This window comes from Anolis carolinensis, chromosome 3 (genome assembly GCF_035594765.1).
Source record: "Anolis carolinensis isolate JA03-04 chromosome 3, rAnoCar3.1.pri, whole genome shotgun sequence".
In the NCBI taxonomy this organism is placed as follows: domain Eukaryota; kingdom Metazoa; phylum Chordata; class Lepidosauria; order Squamata; family Dactyloidae; genus Anolis; species Anolis carolinensis.
Window position 1 is genome coordinate 267152168 of NC_085843.1, and position 17978 is coordinate 267170145.

The 17978-nt window shown below is 36.8% G+C and overlaps 2 protein-coding genes and 1 long non-coding RNA gene across 12 annotated transcripts in view; 1 reads left to right on the forward strand and 2 right to left on the reverse strand.

Moving 5' to 3' along the window:
• Positions 1-5733, reverse strand: part of wdr49 (WD repeat domain 49) — a 191847-nt gene extending 186114 nt beyond the window's left edge. For 6 of the 7 annotated variants that reach the window (XR_010004836.1, XR_010004835.1, XM_062976739.1 and 3 more), the window contains exons 1-2: positions 2423-5733; positions 1888-2045 (exon numbers count right to left, since the gene is read on the reverse strand). Coding sequence is in view for 5 of the 7 variants with exons in the window: in XM_062976739.1 (XP_062832809.1) it covers positions 1888-2010 (123 nt within the window). In the remaining 2 variants the exon portion in view is untranslated. Of the gene's footprint in view, positions 1-1887; positions 2175-2422 lie in introns of all 7 variants that reach the window. The other variant, XM_016992019.2, reaches the window with a different exon arrangement.
• Positions 1-17978, forward strand: part of LOC134297886 (uncharacterized) — a 414859-nt gene that overhangs the window by 215554 nt on the left and 181327 nt on the right. The window lies entirely within an intron of this gene.
• The window catches only part of pdcd10 (programmed cell death 10), a 40743-nt gene continuing 30084 nt past the window's right edge, over positions 7320-17978 (reverse strand). For 3 of the 4 annotated variants that reach the window (XM_008106065.3, XM_008106067.3, XM_008106066.3), the window contains exons 4-8: positions 17274-17391; positions 16502-16628; positions 13964-14042; positions 13472-13554; positions 7320-7815 (exon numbers count right to left, since the gene is read on the reverse strand). In XM_008106065.3, the coding sequence (XP_008104272.1) occupies positions 7734-7815; positions 13472-13554; positions 13964-14042; positions 16502-16628; positions 17274-17391 (489 nt within the window). In that variant the 3' untranslated portion in view covers positions 7320-7733. Of the gene's footprint in view, positions 7816-13467; positions 13555-13963; positions 14043-16501; positions 16629-17273; positions 17392-17978 lie in introns of those variants that run through there. The other variant, XM_062976741.1, reaches the window with a different exon arrangement.

Sequence of the window (17978 nt, forward strand, 5' to 3'; positions counted from 1 at the left end):
GAAGTAAGCTTTTGCCAATTCCTTCCTCTGAAATACAGCCTACAGTACTTGGTATTCATTGGTAGTCTCCTACCCAAATACTTACCAGAGCTTCCAAAATCAGATGGGATCTTGAGCCTTTAGTGCAGTGTTTCTCACACGCCGTTCCTCCAGGTGTTTTGGATTTCAGCTTCCAGAAATCCCAGCCAGCTTTCCAGCTGTTTGGGATTGTAAGAGCTAAAGTCCAAAACATCTGGAGGAACAAAGTATGAGAAACAGTGCTTTATTGTATTTAGTTCTTATCATGTCAGCTGATTGATGTGACTTCCGTGGGTTCAAAAACACTTTACACAAGGGCAGTTTCTGCTTTTAGAGGGAACAACACCCATGGACCCTCTGAGCTCAATATTCAAAACTTCTGGAGCCAGCTTTACTTGTCTTGTTATGTACATAACTACCATTTTGTGGTAGGCTTCAATATTAATTGAGAGGCACACTTTAGAGCAGTCCTTCCCAACCTTTGAGCCTCCAGGTGTTTAGGACTTCATCTCCCACAGGTCCTAACAGTTGGTAAGCTGGCTAGGATTTCTGGGAGTTGAAATCCAGTACACCTGGAGACCCAAAGATTGGGAACCACTCCTTTAGAGACTTTCTGCCTTTTTTTTCACCAGATTGTTCTGCTCCTTTGGCTTTTACAAGCCTTTAAAATGGATGAGCGATATTCTTTTTCCTTTATTTCATTTGTGTGCAAGATACAACTGAAAGTGGTCATTTATTTTCATAGGTGCCATGTCTGAGCTCCATGCTCCTATGTGCTTAGATTACAAAGCACCATCACCCCCCTCCCCAAAACACACACACATCACCGATTTCCTCCTCCTCTCACAACACTTTTAAAAGACATGGGCCTCTGGAGTCTTATTTATCAAGCATTCATACCCTTTAAGCTGACAACTTCCAGATACATGTGTTTATTTCAGGTTTTCTTTCAGATTAGTTCTCTTGAAACCAAGAATTCTATTGCTTTCCCTTTTAATCTCAATGGGTGGGGGCTATTGGAGTTGCTCAGTTGGACAGGTGTAGATGGCTCTAGGAAGTTAAAGGCCACATTAATTCTCCAGGAGAATTAATTCTCAAGGAGAACATTTTCATCTTGTTCTCAGGCTATTTTAGTCAGAAAAGAAGCCTTTGATAACAACAGGAGATGGGCTACAATCATGTCCTGATAACTTTCTATTTTTTAAAGGCTTCTACCAGGCCAAATGTGGCCCAGGAAGATTCAAAACATGGCGAAAATGACACCGTGCACCTGAGAAAAACTCCCAACAATTTTTTCTCCCATCAAATGGTTGGAGAAAATATGGTTGATCCAGGATGGGAGGCAGCAAAGAGGCCAAAGAAATACTCTATACCAGAGGTGTCAAACTCATTTTCACCGAGGGCCACATCAGCCTTATGATGGTTCTCAAAGTGCTGTTTGTAAGTGTCAGACTGTATAATTATGTCACCTTGGAACTGAAAGCCTTGTGGGCCACATAAAATGGTGGACTGGATCCGGCCTATGGACATTGTGTTTGACACGTGCTCTAAAGGCTGCATGGCATCCACAAGTCATAGTCAGATTGAGACACAAATCACTTTTATCTTGATTCAAATTTTGAATACTCTTGTCAAACAATAAAAATAGCATACCTATCAACAGAATGCTTGCATTCTACATGTACATCAAAATAACAAAATGTGTAAGTTAACTTTAGCCAACTAGTTTATGATGGATGCTATCTCAAAATATAAAGCTGTGTTACCCTGTTCTTTCCATGTCATCTTTTCTACTTCTCTTCTGCATCAATGATAAGTAAAATCAGGCCAAAAATTGTAGTTCTTCAGTTTGGCTGAACATTCACCCACCTTAAAAAGACCTTGCATTTTCCTGAAATCATGAATAGTCAGTCTGTTTTCAAGTTGTTCCAGATTTCTTGCCATCCCAGTCTCTTTGGTCCTGTTTGGAGGCTGCTCCGCAGTCTTGTCCATTGCTTTTTTTTGGCTCCAAAGGCTTGTTACTCATGCTTAAATGAATGTAAATCAATACATTACCAATATGCTTCTCTCCTTGACTGGTATGTCCTTTTGAAATGATTTTTTTCTAAAAGTAATTCTTGGCACATCAACTATCCCAAATTATGATAGTAAAGTCTCTGGAATATCAAAAGGGATTTAAATAGGAAACAATCCAAAGAACTAAACACAGGCTTTGGTCACAATGTTTTCATATGTATCCTTATAGATTAAACATTTGCCCTGGGATACAGTATGTGTAAACACGAAAACATAAGCAGCTTTCTTTCATGATAGGGAAACAGAACCAAGCAAATTTATAATCATTTAGTTTGTTTCTGGAAATGTAATAGAAGGAATTCACCCATAGAAAATCTATGTTGCTTACCTTGTTGGTACCACTGTTATTTATTTTGATTAAAATTCCATTATCTTTGCTGAACACACACAATTAACTTCAGAAACTCCCTGCTTCTGAGTACAAAGTTGACACTAAGAGCATTTCTAGGGCTGTTTGGAGTTGCTGGATTCCCTTTTCTTGAAGCAGGCAAAGTGTTCCTTAGCAACCTTGCACAACATTAGCTCCCTCCCTCTTCCAGTAAGTGGCTGAAATAAAGAACTTGCTTGGTTATGCTTGGAGAAGATCTCCCAGGAAAGAAAGACCCATAAAAATCAAGATGTTGAAAGCTTAAAACCTCTTTAGTATAACAGAGACTGGGAGATGGTTATAGTTGGCATGGGTGTGCAGACACGTGTGCACTAATACAATCCCATTAAACGAGAGCCCTGCTTTTTAATATTGTTGTCGTTGTTAAATGCTTTTGATTTTGACTAATGGTGACCCCATGATTGAGAGACCTCCATATCATCCTATCATCAATTGCCCTGTTCAGCTCTTGGAAACTCAGTAATCGCTTCCTTGACTGAATTTATCCCTCTGGAATGTGGTCTTTTTCTTTTCCTACTGCCCTCTTTTTTTACTAAACATCGTCTTTTCTAGTGTATGATGTCTTCTCATGATATGGCCAAACCATAGTTCAGTTAAATCTTGACTTGAGGGGAGTGTTCAAAGTTGATTTACTCTAGTATCCACTTATTTGCCTTTTAGGAGTCCATGGTATATCCATATCTTTTAGGAGCCCATGGTATATCCAGCATCACATCTCAAATGAGTTGATACTCTTCCTATCAAGTTCACTATCCAGCTTTCAGAATCATACATAGAAATTGGAAATATGATGACACAAACAACCCTGTGTTCAAAGATGTACCTTTCCATTTAAGTCCTAGCCTTCTGATTTCTTGACTTAAGTCTCCATTCTGATTAATGATTGAGAGATTTCAGCATGCATGTTAAAGAGAAAAATTGATAAGAGGCAGCCCTATCTGACCTTCTTGCCAATTGGGTATTATTCCAATTCTCTGTATTTTGTTCTAACAATAGTCTCCTGTGCACCAGAAAAATCAATTGTTGTGGCATATTTATTTAAGAAAAATCCAGTTTTTTATGGTCTATACAGCTAAAGGCTTCGCCATAATCTATAAAGCACAGATTGATTTTCTTTCAAAATTCTTTGGGGCTTGTTAATGTGTAGTTCCACAAACCTGGCAGGGCTGCAAGTCATTAGGAGCTCTGGTCTCATATATGACACAGAATTGAGGATGACTTTGTACTGTGCTTTTAAATTATTTTATTTGCAGAAAAGGGTTACTATCATAGCATATTGTGTCCAATCTTTACATAGCTCTCTCTCCATGAAATATTCTTAGAAGCACCAACAAGGGCAGAAGTTTGGTGCCTTGCTCTAATAGGTGTCTCTGCCCCGTTTTTACCCATCTGCTTTCATCTGCCCCCATTCAGCTGGGACTGTTCAGACAAGAACTCTTTCTCTTCCTCACTTTATATAATCATCTCTTTGACTGAAGTTTGACTGTGCACTGACATGGGAATAAGCCGCGCTGAGCACAGGAAGGCTTACCTCTGAGTAACTGTGAGCCGCAGAACTGCAATCCAATGCTAGCTTTAAAATCAAAAGGATTTACTTTTGACGAAGCTTGCATACAATAAGCCTGTACAGAGAAGTGCAAAAACGGAGCTCATACAATGGAAGGAAATGCTTAAAAGATGCCCTTTAGGAGTCTGAACAAGATGCAAACACCTAGCTTTCTTTGATGGTAAAACAGAATACTTTGATCTTATCCTGCACAATATATCAGATACCCCCAAATTAAATTAAAGAAATAAAACCACAGGGTAACTTCATCAGAGTAACTATGGCTAAAATCCTCCTTTAAAGGCTAATCCTTTCCCCCCCTAAAGTCTGGTGTTGTGATCAATTTTTGTCCTGCTGTGGAGTGTATTCTAAGCCTTTGTAAATGTTCACCAAACAAAAATGCAAGTCAAAGCTTTTCACTGGGAACCTACTAGTTCCAGCTATAACTCCACAAAACCAAAACTTAGAACAACTAATTCCAGGAAAATTGTTTTTTAAAAGAAAAGTTAGTCTTATAGTAGACCTTTTTCTTCTACTTGTAAAGAGAAATATATGCCTTCAGACTGGGTGAGACTATTTGGCCAATTTATCCAGTACTTTGAAAATGATTTAATTTGGTGACTCTACACAAAACCCCTGGAAGATGCCATCCTATGTTTTGGAATTAAGTGTCAAAGTATGCTGACAACGCCAACTCTCTTCTTTAATTCAACACCAAGGAAGCTGTGTCTATGTTAAACCAGTGTCCTTTAACTGTAATGGATTGGACGAGGGTAAATAAATTGAAGCTTAATTCAAACAAGTCAGAGATTATCCAAGTTAGTCAAAAGGCAGATCAGGGAAAAGGGATTCAGCCTGTGCTAGACAGCATTTGTTATCCCTGAAATCTCACTCTCAATACTCTACTGATGTGCATTAGAATTGATATCCTTTGTGGAGAAGGGGAACTGCACAAAAGCAGAAAAGATGGTCACAATAAACAAATCCACAGAAAAAAATATTCCCTATTTGAGAGTGTTGACAATTATTGGATTATAGTATCTACAGCTTATTGGTGAAGCAGTTTTAGTGACCAGAAAATTATCTTAAGGATTCCTCCAGGGCACAAAGATTGTGAAATACTGCAGGGAACTTTGTTTAAATGGGCAAAAGGGAGAAAATATTGCTGTAGATGTCTGTTTAGGAATACAGATCTTGATTTATAGTCTCATCCTTTTTCATGTGTCTATTAAAGCCATCATGTCTGCTCTCGCTACCATAAATGGATACAGGAAACTCAGTGCTGCCAAATACAAAATCATCTGCATAATCAAATTTCATCTAAGATTAAAATAATGTTTGCTATCAAGAAATCATTTTTGCAGATGTAGCTACAGTGATGAAAACAAAGAACTAAAGAGATTGTGACTATGCAGATAATGTACTACCAAGAAAAAGTGAGATACTATCTTACAGTATGACTGCTGGTTTGGGTCTTTGTTCATCTTCAGAGATTTTCAGAGCTGAGCTGTTAAAAGTCACTGTTCCACTATGTGTAAGTGCCCTGGCCTAAGATGAAAACAGCTCAGTTGGGTGGGCTGACCTCAAAGCATAGGTCAAAGATAGTGCCAAATTATCTCCCTAGTTTAGGCAGCAGGAGGAAGGAGAAAAAAATTCAGCAGTTTGGTCATAGAGTAGGGAAGGCAAAGCATTGCCTCTGGGACACATTACAAGACTCCAAACTGCCCTCTGCTCCCTCTTCATACCTATATATATATATATATATATATATATATATAGAGAGAGAGAGAGAGAGAGAGAGAGAGAGAGAGAGAGAGAGAGGTGGTGGTGGTGTGAAATGGTTGAAGGTTTGTTGTTTTATAATGATCACCTTTGGTCATTTCACACCTTTAGGGGAAAGATGAACTTTGTTAGGCCTGTGATTATCACAAAAGGATCAGCTAGCAGTCCTCTACACTTTATGGGGAGGGGGACAGGTGTACTCTTCACAGAGTTCTGAAAGTTGCCAACACTGTATTGGAAACTCCTTTTTGTTGCGAAGACAACTGCCTATCCAATCAATAGAAAATATGCCTATTTACTTTGATGATGAAATGGTGAATTAAAAACCCAGGAGTAACACTGCAGTCATACAGCCACTCCCATGTAAAATAATATTTTTCACCAATTGAACTTAATAGAGTACACACCTCTATTAAGAAGTCTCAAAGTGAAGTTTAGGCTGTTTCCTGCTTTTAACAAAGCCAAAATTTGGTTTATTGTTGTTTATTGTTGTTGTTTTTAAATTGTCAACTGCAACTTTGTTTTCCTGCATTTCAGTATGTGCAATGGATTTTTATGGGTTTTCCAATTAGCTCGTGTTGAGAAGATTTGTATATACAACAAAGTTTTGAATCTGGCAAACTACTATCTCCAACTCCTGTGTGTATGCGAGACCAATGAACAATTGGGACAAACAGTTGTATAACCCAGTAAGCCGTAATCAATAATGCAGTACAATGTGAAACAAGCAGGTTTAAAAGCTTCTCTTACTTTCCAGAACCACTTGTACTTTAAAGTTGATTTTTTTTCTTCAAGAAAGCACTAAAGCATTGTTATACCACCTTAAATAAATAGAAAAAAACCAAAACAATTCTCCCCAGTAATATCCAACATTGTGCTGGCATTTGGATAAAACATCCTTTCCTTTTCAGGTGTTATCCTTAAGACTGTTTTCTTCATTGCCATACTTTTTCCAACAAACATTGATACTCTACTATTTTGTTTTCTTTAAACTGTAAAATAAATTGTGGTTTTTCCCTTTTCTATGATTCTATTCTAACTAGTTTTCTCAAGTATACACAGGGCAAAATAAACTTGGTTTCCACCATGACACTGGATGATCCACTTGTTACTGGGATCCTGCAGAGAGATATAAAGACAACATAACCACAGCCTTAATTCAACTGTTAGACCCAGGTAAAGTAGATCAATATGTATCAACAGAACTCACACGACTGTTGAGTTACTTAGCTCCCACTGAGCCAATGGCTATATTTTAGCTGGAGCGAATTGGTTTTAGGACATATTTTGTTAGAGTGAATTTCAGCAGGAGTGGGTTAAGATTTTCTCTCAGACACTGACTGGATAACATTTTAATTTTCTTCAGAAAAACCTTTTAGGATATTTTTCAGATGCTTCCATTTTAGTAGGACATCGTTTCTAAAATATCAGTAGTGGCAGAAAAGATATTACACCCCCACTCCCTTTTCAAGACCAAAAGGATGTCAAGGTATCAGATTACACATATAATTTAACAGATGTAAACTATTTATTGAATATTTGCCACCAATATTGTTAAATACATAATCTTGCAGTTTTTCGCTTTCAAGTTAAAATGTCAGAAACAGAACACCAAATATTTACAATTCTTATAAGGAATGTTACATAATGACACATTAAGGCGTAAATTCTTTTGGCTTATAATTCTGAAAAGAATGATAATAGCAAAAAAGTGATGCAAAATCGTCATCGTGAGATTATGATTAAGCTACAATGTTTTTACAAAAATATGGTGTAAGATGGCAATAAATCCCATTCAAAATCCTGCATTAGGTCCCTTCAGCTGGGACTGATAATTTATACAGTCAAAGTTTACATATAAAGGTATCCTATCCACCATTGAAAAGTACAGCTCTCAACATATACAGTTTTTAGTTTTGTTTTTCAGGCCACAGTTTTGAAGGTCTGCAGTATCAAGTTGGTTTGATGAATTAGTCGGTTGGCACTTATGAACACGTTTATTGCCCTGTTGAAAGAAACAAAGAAATTTTAATGTCACGTTCAAGGGCAGGAAGCCACTGGACAGCATCAAGTAGCAGCCCAATCCTACAAATGTATGCTCAGAAAACAATCTAATGAAATCCCATAGCACTTGCTTCTGGATAGGATTATAGAAGGGTCATTTTGAGAAAAACAAAAGTCCAAACAAGACAGATCAGGCAATCATCATAAACTCTCTGTTTAGTGATAACAAGAAGCATGATCTGAATTGCAAACATGAGCTGTTAATATTTGGATACTGCCTTAAGTGTCTCTTCAACCAACTAGAGTAAATTTTCAAAAGATACCGTGTAGAATCCAATTCTGTATAGATTGGAATTTCATGTAACAGGACTTTCTCTTTTTGACCCTTACCAGTGCCCCTTGCAAACCTTCAGACTCCTTTCTGAAACTGCTGATAGAAACTCTCCTAGGAGCAGAATAATTCTGCTGGATATTAAACTTAACACACCAAATAAGCACATCAGCATAGCTCTTACATGCATGTGTCTAAAAAAAGAAACCAAATCACACAGCGCAACATGAAATTCATTCACTGCATCTTTCTTATTACCAAGCCACACAAAAAGGTCTAAATCTGAAACGATGCAACAAAGCTTTTCTTGGTGTTTTTAAATCTCACATTCAAAGCCACATATCCATTTAAAATCCCAAATAATTATACAACAGCCAGAAAACTAATAATCAACTAAGGTTGCAATCCGTATACAGACATGTGCAATATGACACAGTAAAATCAACCAAATTCATGCCAAAATAAACAATTTACTGCTCTTATGGAAAATGGGTTGGGTTTATCTTTGTAGCTAAAGCTGCTCTGAAGAACAAAAGGCCCTCCAGAAATGCTAGGGTTTCTTTGTCCTGCTCTAAGAAGTTATTTTAAAGTCATGTAGTACGGTAGAAGTTCAAATTGTCTCACATCATTTCAAATTCTGGCAAAAGTATACATTACCAGATTCTGGCAGGCTGCAATAAGCGTCTGCCAAAGGACCTAAATGCCCTAAAGAACAGATTGTGTAGGAGAAGGTGATCCTGTAGGTAACCTGGACCCAAACCATGTAGGGCTTAAAGATCAAAACCAACAGTTTGCTTTGTCCAGAAACTGTCACATCTACCTAGGCTGACATTTGGAGACTGATTCAGCAGCACTCCCAAGCTGTGGACATAGTCTTTTGGGACAGTGAAACTCCATCCAGGACTGGTTGACACACCTCCATCCCTATGTTAGAACCATTAATGGCAAGCACCTCTGTCTTGTCTGGATTCAATTTCAATTTGTTTTTCCTCGTCCAGGTCATTACCTCCTCCAGGCAATCATTCGGAAGCAGACACACTATCCTTAGCTGAGGATGAGCCGATAAAGAGCTTTTGATCATGACAGTCATAAACACACTTAGAATTGGGTTAAGAAGAGCTATCCACATATAATTTAGTGAATGTTAGAAGCTGTCATGATAGAAGATAGATAGGAGGATTCTGCATATTTCCAGTGGAAGTGTTGATTTTTTTTCCCATTGAACAGAAATTCCCAGTACAATCAAATGACAAAACCTCTGACCACACAGGTCTACAAAACTGAAAGTAATAAAAACCTTTCAAAAAACAAATGTTGGTTTTATAGGTATTTGGCATTCTAAATTCAAAAATGGCCTCAGATTTACTCCATCACATATTTTCACAACTTGTGCTGATGTTTCTATTTTTGAAGATGTAGGTGAATGAAATTAGAAACGGAATTACTAACAACATTTGTGAAAGAACTGTGTGGAACATTTTTATTGTGTTTTTCAAATTCAGAACCCCCAAAAAACATTAAAAACTACATTCTTTTAAAAATGTTTTTTCTTTCATTGCAGGCCTATGTAATGTTTCAAAAGGCTATAGTAATATATAGTGTCCTACTAAGAACTCTAGGCAATTCTCTATTCTCTATTTAAATTTACTTGTAAATCATATTGAAATTGTATTGATGGTTAATTAACACCAAACTCAAATGTGATGATATTTCTGTTTCTCCTATATGAAATACAGTTGATATGTTGTTAGCATTAGATCCTCTCAACAGAGCATGCATTTCTTGGCTGATGAATTTCTGGACTCAAAGTTTAACAAACCAGAAGAATATCTTATTATGAACTTTAAATAAACTGTATAATGGGGAAGACTGTGTATTAGTACTGGTCAGTTAACTTCAACAACTTCAACAACTATAAACCATAACCTAGGTCAAGGAACAGATGAGATCTTTTTCCCTCCTGACAACACAGTTTCAATTCAATGGCTTCCACTAACACTTTCCTTCTGTTACGTTCAGGAGAAATGCACCTACAAACTTGAGGGAACATGCACTGAGGAACTACGGTACCATATTTCATCACGTATTTGTTGCTTTTTATGCCTTTTTTGTTCGAAAAGGGGTGTGAGTATTATCAGATTAAAATGAGTTTTCCAGTTTCAGGTTGCTTTTTAAGAAACCCTGTTTAACCTCCAAAAGATAAAGAGTAGGGAGGAGAGAAAGCTCTGATTTGCTTTGCATTTTTAAAAAACTGTCTGTGACCATTACATGAGGAAAGGGACAAATTCTAATTTTGGGACTGGAGAACTGGATATGACAATTATGTGGTGATGACTATTACATGGTAAAATACGGTATTCAGAAGAGAAAGTCTTATAGAAGAACCAGACTACAAGCCTACTAGTCTAACACCCTTGTTTCTTTCAATGATTAATTAGTACTTCATTTACTTATTTAAAGTCCACAAGGATCCCAAGGTAATGGAAAAATACAAACCAATTAAAACAAAACAAAGTTAAAAACCATTAAAAGCAGTGTAAAACAATTTTAGAATCCATTTTTTTAAAAACAGCCATTTGAAAACCATGTGGAACAGTACTCTTTTGGCTGCCTGCTGGAAGTTTAAAAGACATGGAGCCAGCCTTATTTCCTTGGGTAGGTTGTTCCACAGTTGAGATATTGCTAACAAAAAAAAACCCTGTTATGTTACCCACCAACCTAACTTCATGAGCTATTGCAAAATACAACAGGGCATTCTCTGAAGATCTCAAATTTCTGGTAAGATCATACTGAAAGAGACAGCCTTTCAGATATCCTAATCCAAGTTGTTTAGGGCTTGCTAATCCGTCAAGGTAACCAAGGTTGTTTCAGTCTCATAAGCAAGTCTGAACTCAGATTGGAAGTGTTCCAGCCAATCTATTTCATAAAAGAAAGCGTGGAATCCCTTTAGAACCTTACTTAGAAAGGAGAGATTAAAAACTGACCAACAAAGGGATCAACTAAGTTCTTACAGTTGCTTCTTTTAGAGAAAATGGAACATAGCCTTCTTTCAAAAAAGCATTTACAACCTTCAGCACTCTGTTGGACAGTCCTCTTCTAGTAGCCTTAATTAAGAAGGATGGCAAGAACTCAGCCTCACCTCTTCAAGCAATTTATCCACATCATCATGTTGAATAAGCTGAAACTCATTCATCAAAACCAAACAATACTTACCTAAGTTACCTCCCCAGACTCTATTTTCAAGTTCAGGTCATAGTGAATTTGAGCATTTTTCTTTACAAAGTATTTAAGCCAATTTGTCACAGCACTTTTCTGAGGCCTCTTTCTCAGCAGTATGAGGTCTAGAATATAAAAGCCCTTTAACTCCTAAAACAACTGAGCTGGGTAAGATTGAGCTGACATAAGAGAAGCTACAGAAAAATTCATTTCTTTGCTGCCCTGGCTGCTGTAAAGTAAGTTCTAAAATGAGCATAAAGCCATGTTCAGTTAGATTTATCCTGAATCTTTCTGCACCTTTGCTCTAGTCATCTACCCAAGTGCTCTATTTCCCTAAGCTCCACAGAAAACCAAGGAGGCTATGCTGCCCCGCCAAGTAAAATAGATTGGGAGCAATGGTCAATTGTCAAAGTCATTTCCCTATTCTACAGATCAACAGAATTGCCAGCTGTTGCAAATGGAAAACCGCCTGGGCATTTCTGAATTCTTCTGCATCCGTATGTCTTTTGGGGTGGACCATTTTAATGAATCTAACATTCCTACAGAAGTTAGGAGTCACAGCAAATCTAAACCCTATCAAATAGTGCTTTGCTCATGACAGTAGAGTTATTTCAAACCTAATTACCTCCAAATCACCATCCTGACTAGCAAAAATCAGATCAGAAGAGTAGTTTGCTACATGTGCAGGGGCAGATATTAACTGAAACAGGTTGACATGGAAGCCTCGTTATCCTGAGCTAGCCCTGATGAAGGTGCCTGAGCATGGATAGTAAAAACCTCCAAACACTGTACCTCTGGGGGAGATTAACAAGACCGAAAGCAGTTGAGATACAGAGACAGGTAGGCAGTGGGCTGGATAATAAACTAACAGAATACTCACTGTCTCACTGCCCTTTTGTGACATGCATACACCCAAAACTTTGAGACTGTCAAGACAGAACATCACAATAGTGGAATTGACTCACAATAGATCACCATGACTCCTCCTTTCCGCCCACCAGATTTTGCCTACTGCTGCAACCGGAAATCTGGTGGGCATAACTGGGTCAAGTTGACACATCTCTCTTCAATTACTCTGAATTCTACCTGTGTATATTTGTTATATACAAATATACAGAGGTAAAATGCAGAATAAAATGAAGTATTCTAATACTGTTTTATCTTGCTGATTTACCCATATTTACCCTGCTTTGAACCGCAAAGAGAGGCAGATAAATTATTATTGTTGTTGTTGTTGTTAGTAGTAGTTGTTGTAGTAGTAAGATGTCATGCAAAGTCACCTTGCTTGATCAGGATTCAATCCTAAATCATAAAGCTCTTCTTAGTCATTGACGAGATTAAAGGAGCAGCCCTCTGAGGTCTCATGAGGTTCAACAACCTCTATAGTTGTACTATTTAGGGATCAATATATCTGTTTATGTACATGGACACTCTATTTAGCTCTTTGATATGTAGTCAAAATAATGCCATTCACATGGCTATGTATGACAGTTACTCTTAGAAAAAGTAAAATCCTATCCTTTCCCAATTGTCTTCATTTTATTGAAAAACTAAGGTTTTGGCACAGCAACACTAAATGAATTTTAGAGTGTGTCACTGGTGTTGGGGATAAGACAGTTTAGGCTGCATGGCTACATAATTCAAAGAGATATTGTAGCTGTAGCGCTTTCGAGACTAATGGCGAAAAAGAGGTTTGCAGCATAAACTTTCATAGACAAAGTCTAGGAAAGCTTATGCTATCATCTTGTTTTTTTCAGTTAGTCTCTAAGGTCCTCTTGCATGCTGGTGTCTGCATAATGTTTATCAATTTGAAAATGGCTCATTTGAAAGTTTCAGTATTAAAAACTGAAATTCCATAGATGCCCAAGGACAGAGAAATATTTTGGTTATGCACATTCTCAAATGCCTAACTTTCTAGAAAGCAACCCTTTTACATAGAGAGCAATATATTTTCTATTATGTTAAAATGAATGAAAGAAGGAGGTTAAGATAATGGTCTACTGAAAGGATGCTATTTCCTATATAAAGTAGTTGTCTAAAATAAATAGGAAGAAAGGAAGGGCAAGGAAAAACACAAAACTGTGCCAATTCCATTAAAAATAATACTTACTTTCCATCTTTAAAATAGGTTTTCAAAGTGTCACTGAAACTTTTGGAGTATTTTACAAACTCTTTCTTTTGGTGCTCGAGTGCCTGAAATATGGATATTGAAAAGTCATTCAATTGAAGTTTTGCCCTTCACAGAGCATCTAATTTAACCACTAGACACAGACTAAGATGATACACTGAAAAAATAAGGTAAATTATTGTTGACAAAAAAATTCACCCATTTAAGAAACAAAAAGAGTTATGGTGCTTCTGTATTTCAAAAATTACACTGCTGCTTAACGTAGTTATCGAAGCTTTAAAATAATCATATACTGAAAGGCAGCAGGGAAAAATGGCAATATTCTATTCTGTTTGTCTCTTCATCCTTACTGTTAGTGATAGAAATGATTTACACTTCCCACCATCTAAGCATAAAACTGGAGATCCTCTAATATTTAGTGTTAATATGTTTATATTTCTGACAAGTAAACATAACAGAATTTAATTCACATACCCTCCGGTTCTGGTATTGATATTTCTTGAAGACATTATTTACTGTGTCGAGAAGTTCTTTTATTGCACTGGCAATGTCCCTGTTTGGCAATGAAAAGATAATTGCAACATCTTTTAAAATTAGACTCATTCAATGCAGACTTTTAATCACTTCCAAAATTGTGTCTGACATGTATTTCTTAAGGATTTGCAGTCTTACAGAATGAGTTTTAGATATGGCACAGCAAGACTGAACACCGAGAACTAATTAGATTATATGGCATTTCAAAGCCCAAATTAGGTTTAATGCAGTCTTCATATGGGGAAAGGTAGCATCTGCCTGATATAGAAATATACACTGCAACACTGTTAAACAAAAAGAGAACTGACCTATCTTTTGAATCAAAATTTCTCCTCAGAATATACATTACACAACAAATTAGCAGATTTTGACTCCTGATATCTCATTTTGAATAGAGTGGCCCATGATTTGCCTTAAACCATTCTGTGCCTACTGATTTTATAAATTGAGGTTGTTATCTTAGGAATTTAAATAAAGCTAACCACCTGGAAGAAAATTGTCACAGCAAGTATTTCTGAAAGCAGTTTGATGTCACTATTCCTTTCCCTGCAAGAATGGATACAACTCATTTAGTTCTAATTTGGCATGATTTAAGGTCACAGTATGATAAAACTAACAGAATTGTGTTGGGCTAATAGAACTCAGAAGACAATGATGGTTAGTACTATAACCTGTGCAACAATGTCAGTTGTCTACATTGTAACCAACACCATGACATGCTCCCAATAATAACTTTCAAAATAAAAAGTACAACTTGGAAAAGGTTTATATAAGTGTCTACTAGACAACTCTTTAAAAATTATTGGGAGTAAATGACCATATTATTTCTTCAACTGTGCAGATCAATGAGAGGATCTACAAGAAAGATGAAGAAAACCAAGTTGAGAAATGTCCACCAAGAATTAAGAAGGTCACCATCTTAATTACGACAGACAATCCAAAGACAGACAAAAATGGGTTTATAATTTGGCATGCGAAGAACTGCCACAAGATGTTTATGGACATTTTGTATAACCAGACTTAATGGTAGAGCAGGAAGTAAGCATTTAAACCAATGTTACCAATGTCACTTAACAACCAATTGGCTCTTGGATCACCCAAGATTCCAGGGAAGAAAGAAAGAGTTTTAACCAATGGACATAAAAATGGTTCCAGTCTCTTGTAATGAGGGAAAAAACTCCACATCAGACAGCCAGAAAAGGGAAGCTCTCAATCAGGAGATATTGGACTGCTACTCCCACCAGCCCCAAACGGAACAGTTAGTAGTAAATAGTGCTAAGAATCACAAACAAGTAATATCTAGAGAGCTTCATTACTCCTACTTCTGTTCTAACATTTCCTGGTTTAATTCTCTAACTTCTCAGTGAACCCCCAAAATAAGTACGTATTACAGTACTCAAGATCTTTGGCTGCAATAGGAAGGATAGTGTTAGATGACATATCACAATTGAACTGGGAAGAATAAAGTATTAATTAAGGAGCACATTCTCCCTGAGCTAATTAATTCCCAAGGACCCTTTAAATTAATGGGAGGTAATTCTTGACTGCATAATGCTGAGGTGGGTAAGTAATGTGTGTGCAAATGTTATTGTGGGTTAATGTTGTGGCAAGTTAGCAGTCCTATATATGTACCAATGTGAAGGTTTGATTCATGTCTTTTTCTTCAAAGATGCCTATAGTTAAGTAAATGACAAGCAAGAATAAATATGCAATGCTGTTTAATTAGAAGGAAAGGAGGCAACATTTCTCTGGAGAAAGCTAACGAACATGGGGCATCTGCTCCTACATGAAGAATGCATGAATAACTTGTTTTGCAGTCTTTAATGAGTTAAAAAAGGAATACCTCCTGCAACTGCTATTAGAGGATCCCATGATGAATTTAAAAGGGTAGACTGTCACTTAACTTTTTGGGAGTATTTGACTAATTAAGTAAAAGAAGGTCAACTGACAATATCTGACAGATTAAGCGACCAGCAGACTTTAGCTGCATCAAGTCCCAAACTGAAAAAGTAATACACAGTTTAATCAAAAGTCCAGTTCTACTGTGACATTTGCAATATTTCTGGATCCCAGCAGTAGAAGTAAGCTAATTTAAAACGTAGCCGTGCTGGGAAAGACAGGGACTAAGCCTACGTATGCTGAGAATACTATGACAAATAAACTCTTATGGCAAGCTAGAAACAAGGGCCATATCTTTATCTAGTTGTTTTAACTACAACCACAATGCTCTGTAGGACAAAAGTTGGCCACTTAATATTAAAGCGAACATATAAATCAAGATTTTCTAAGGTACCCAATGTGTATGTATGTATGTATAGGCCTTCAAGTTGTCTGTCAACTTATGGCAACACCATGAAAGTAATAATGGCAATTAAACAAAATACCACAAGTAGAGCAAATAAATGGCAAGCAGCAAAATATGACACACTTACAATGTTTTACTTTAATTAGGAAAATGTATTATACACTGACACTTACTTGATTGTCTGAAGAAATCTCACTCTGTCATTTATCTCATCTGGAATCTTACTAAGAATCTGTTTAAGTGCGCGTGCCTTTTCATTTAAGTCTTGAAATTCTGGCTCAGGCCTCTCAATCATATATTCTGAAGGGAGAGAATAAATTAACTGGTTACTTATCACAAGCAAATCTCAAATGACTTGAAATGTCTGATGAAAATGTGAACAATGCCAAATTTAACAAAACTATCAGAAATACCATATATACTGGTATTCTCACCCCTCCTTCTCATACAGAAAGGACAATTTATGTCACTAAAACACATTTGCCAAGAATTGAATGGCTCCTAACCAGAGTGGGAAAACAAGTAGTATTCTAGGTGTATAAGCAGTATGTGAGTACCAGTGAAGAAAATTATGAGGGTCGACAGGCAGAGGTAGTGAAGGATTAACCTTCCATGCCCCCTCTACCACTGGAGGCCTTGGAAGGACAAATCCCCTCACTATATCTCCTGCAAAAATTGGTTCCAAATACTCTTTACAGACATGGGGATAGTTACACCAGCTTTACTCCTTGGGCCATTTTAGGTTTCCAGATATGGCCTCTCTTGGGCATGAAATGGCACAAGCCATCACCATGTGGTGAAAATACCCACATCTCATCTAGATACCATTTAGGAACATTTGAAAGAGCTGCTCATTTTTTTAACTGTTGGAGGACACAAAAATGGCCTTAGCAAGCTACCTGCCACATCCCACCCCACCCGACACAGGAAATTAAGAAGAAATACCCTCTACATCGTCAGCAGCCATGCGTAGAAGAGACTCAGTAAAATTTACTTCAACACTTTTTTTCTCCAAAATTTTCATGATGATATCTTGTGTGAGACCTGGATTTTCTTTTTCAGCCTATATTTAAAAGAAGTTTTGTTTATTTAGTGCACAGGGAACTTGAAATCAGAAAAAACATATTCAAGAACAGCTACAGTATGCAAATTCAAGATTATATTTTTAAAAGCTAACCAAGCAGAAAAGGCTCATAAACAATTCTGTACTGCCTTTGATTCCTCCAAAAAAAGGCCCATATTTCTTAGATTACGTCAATTTTTTATCTATAACTTTGTTCTATCAGCTATTTTATTAATTTCTGTTCAGCATCTATTTCTATGCATCATAACGAATCTTTCGGGTTTTTTTTAAATAAACAGTATCTCATGCCAACTGAAATTAAAGGGACTTGTGCTCAAATCCCACACAATTTTAGAAATGCACAGAAGCAATGCAATTCAATGCATCTTAAAAAATTAACTTAACACTCAAAAAAGATTGTTTTTTAAAAAAATTACTTAAGTTTACAGTTATACCAAAATTACTTTTTCAATAGCTGGCATGTTGAAAACAGGATATAATGCAGTCAACAGGGTGCCAAGAGCCTACAAATCTTCAATTTTCCTACCTCTTGTGTCATATTCTTACGTCACAAACATTCCCTAGAG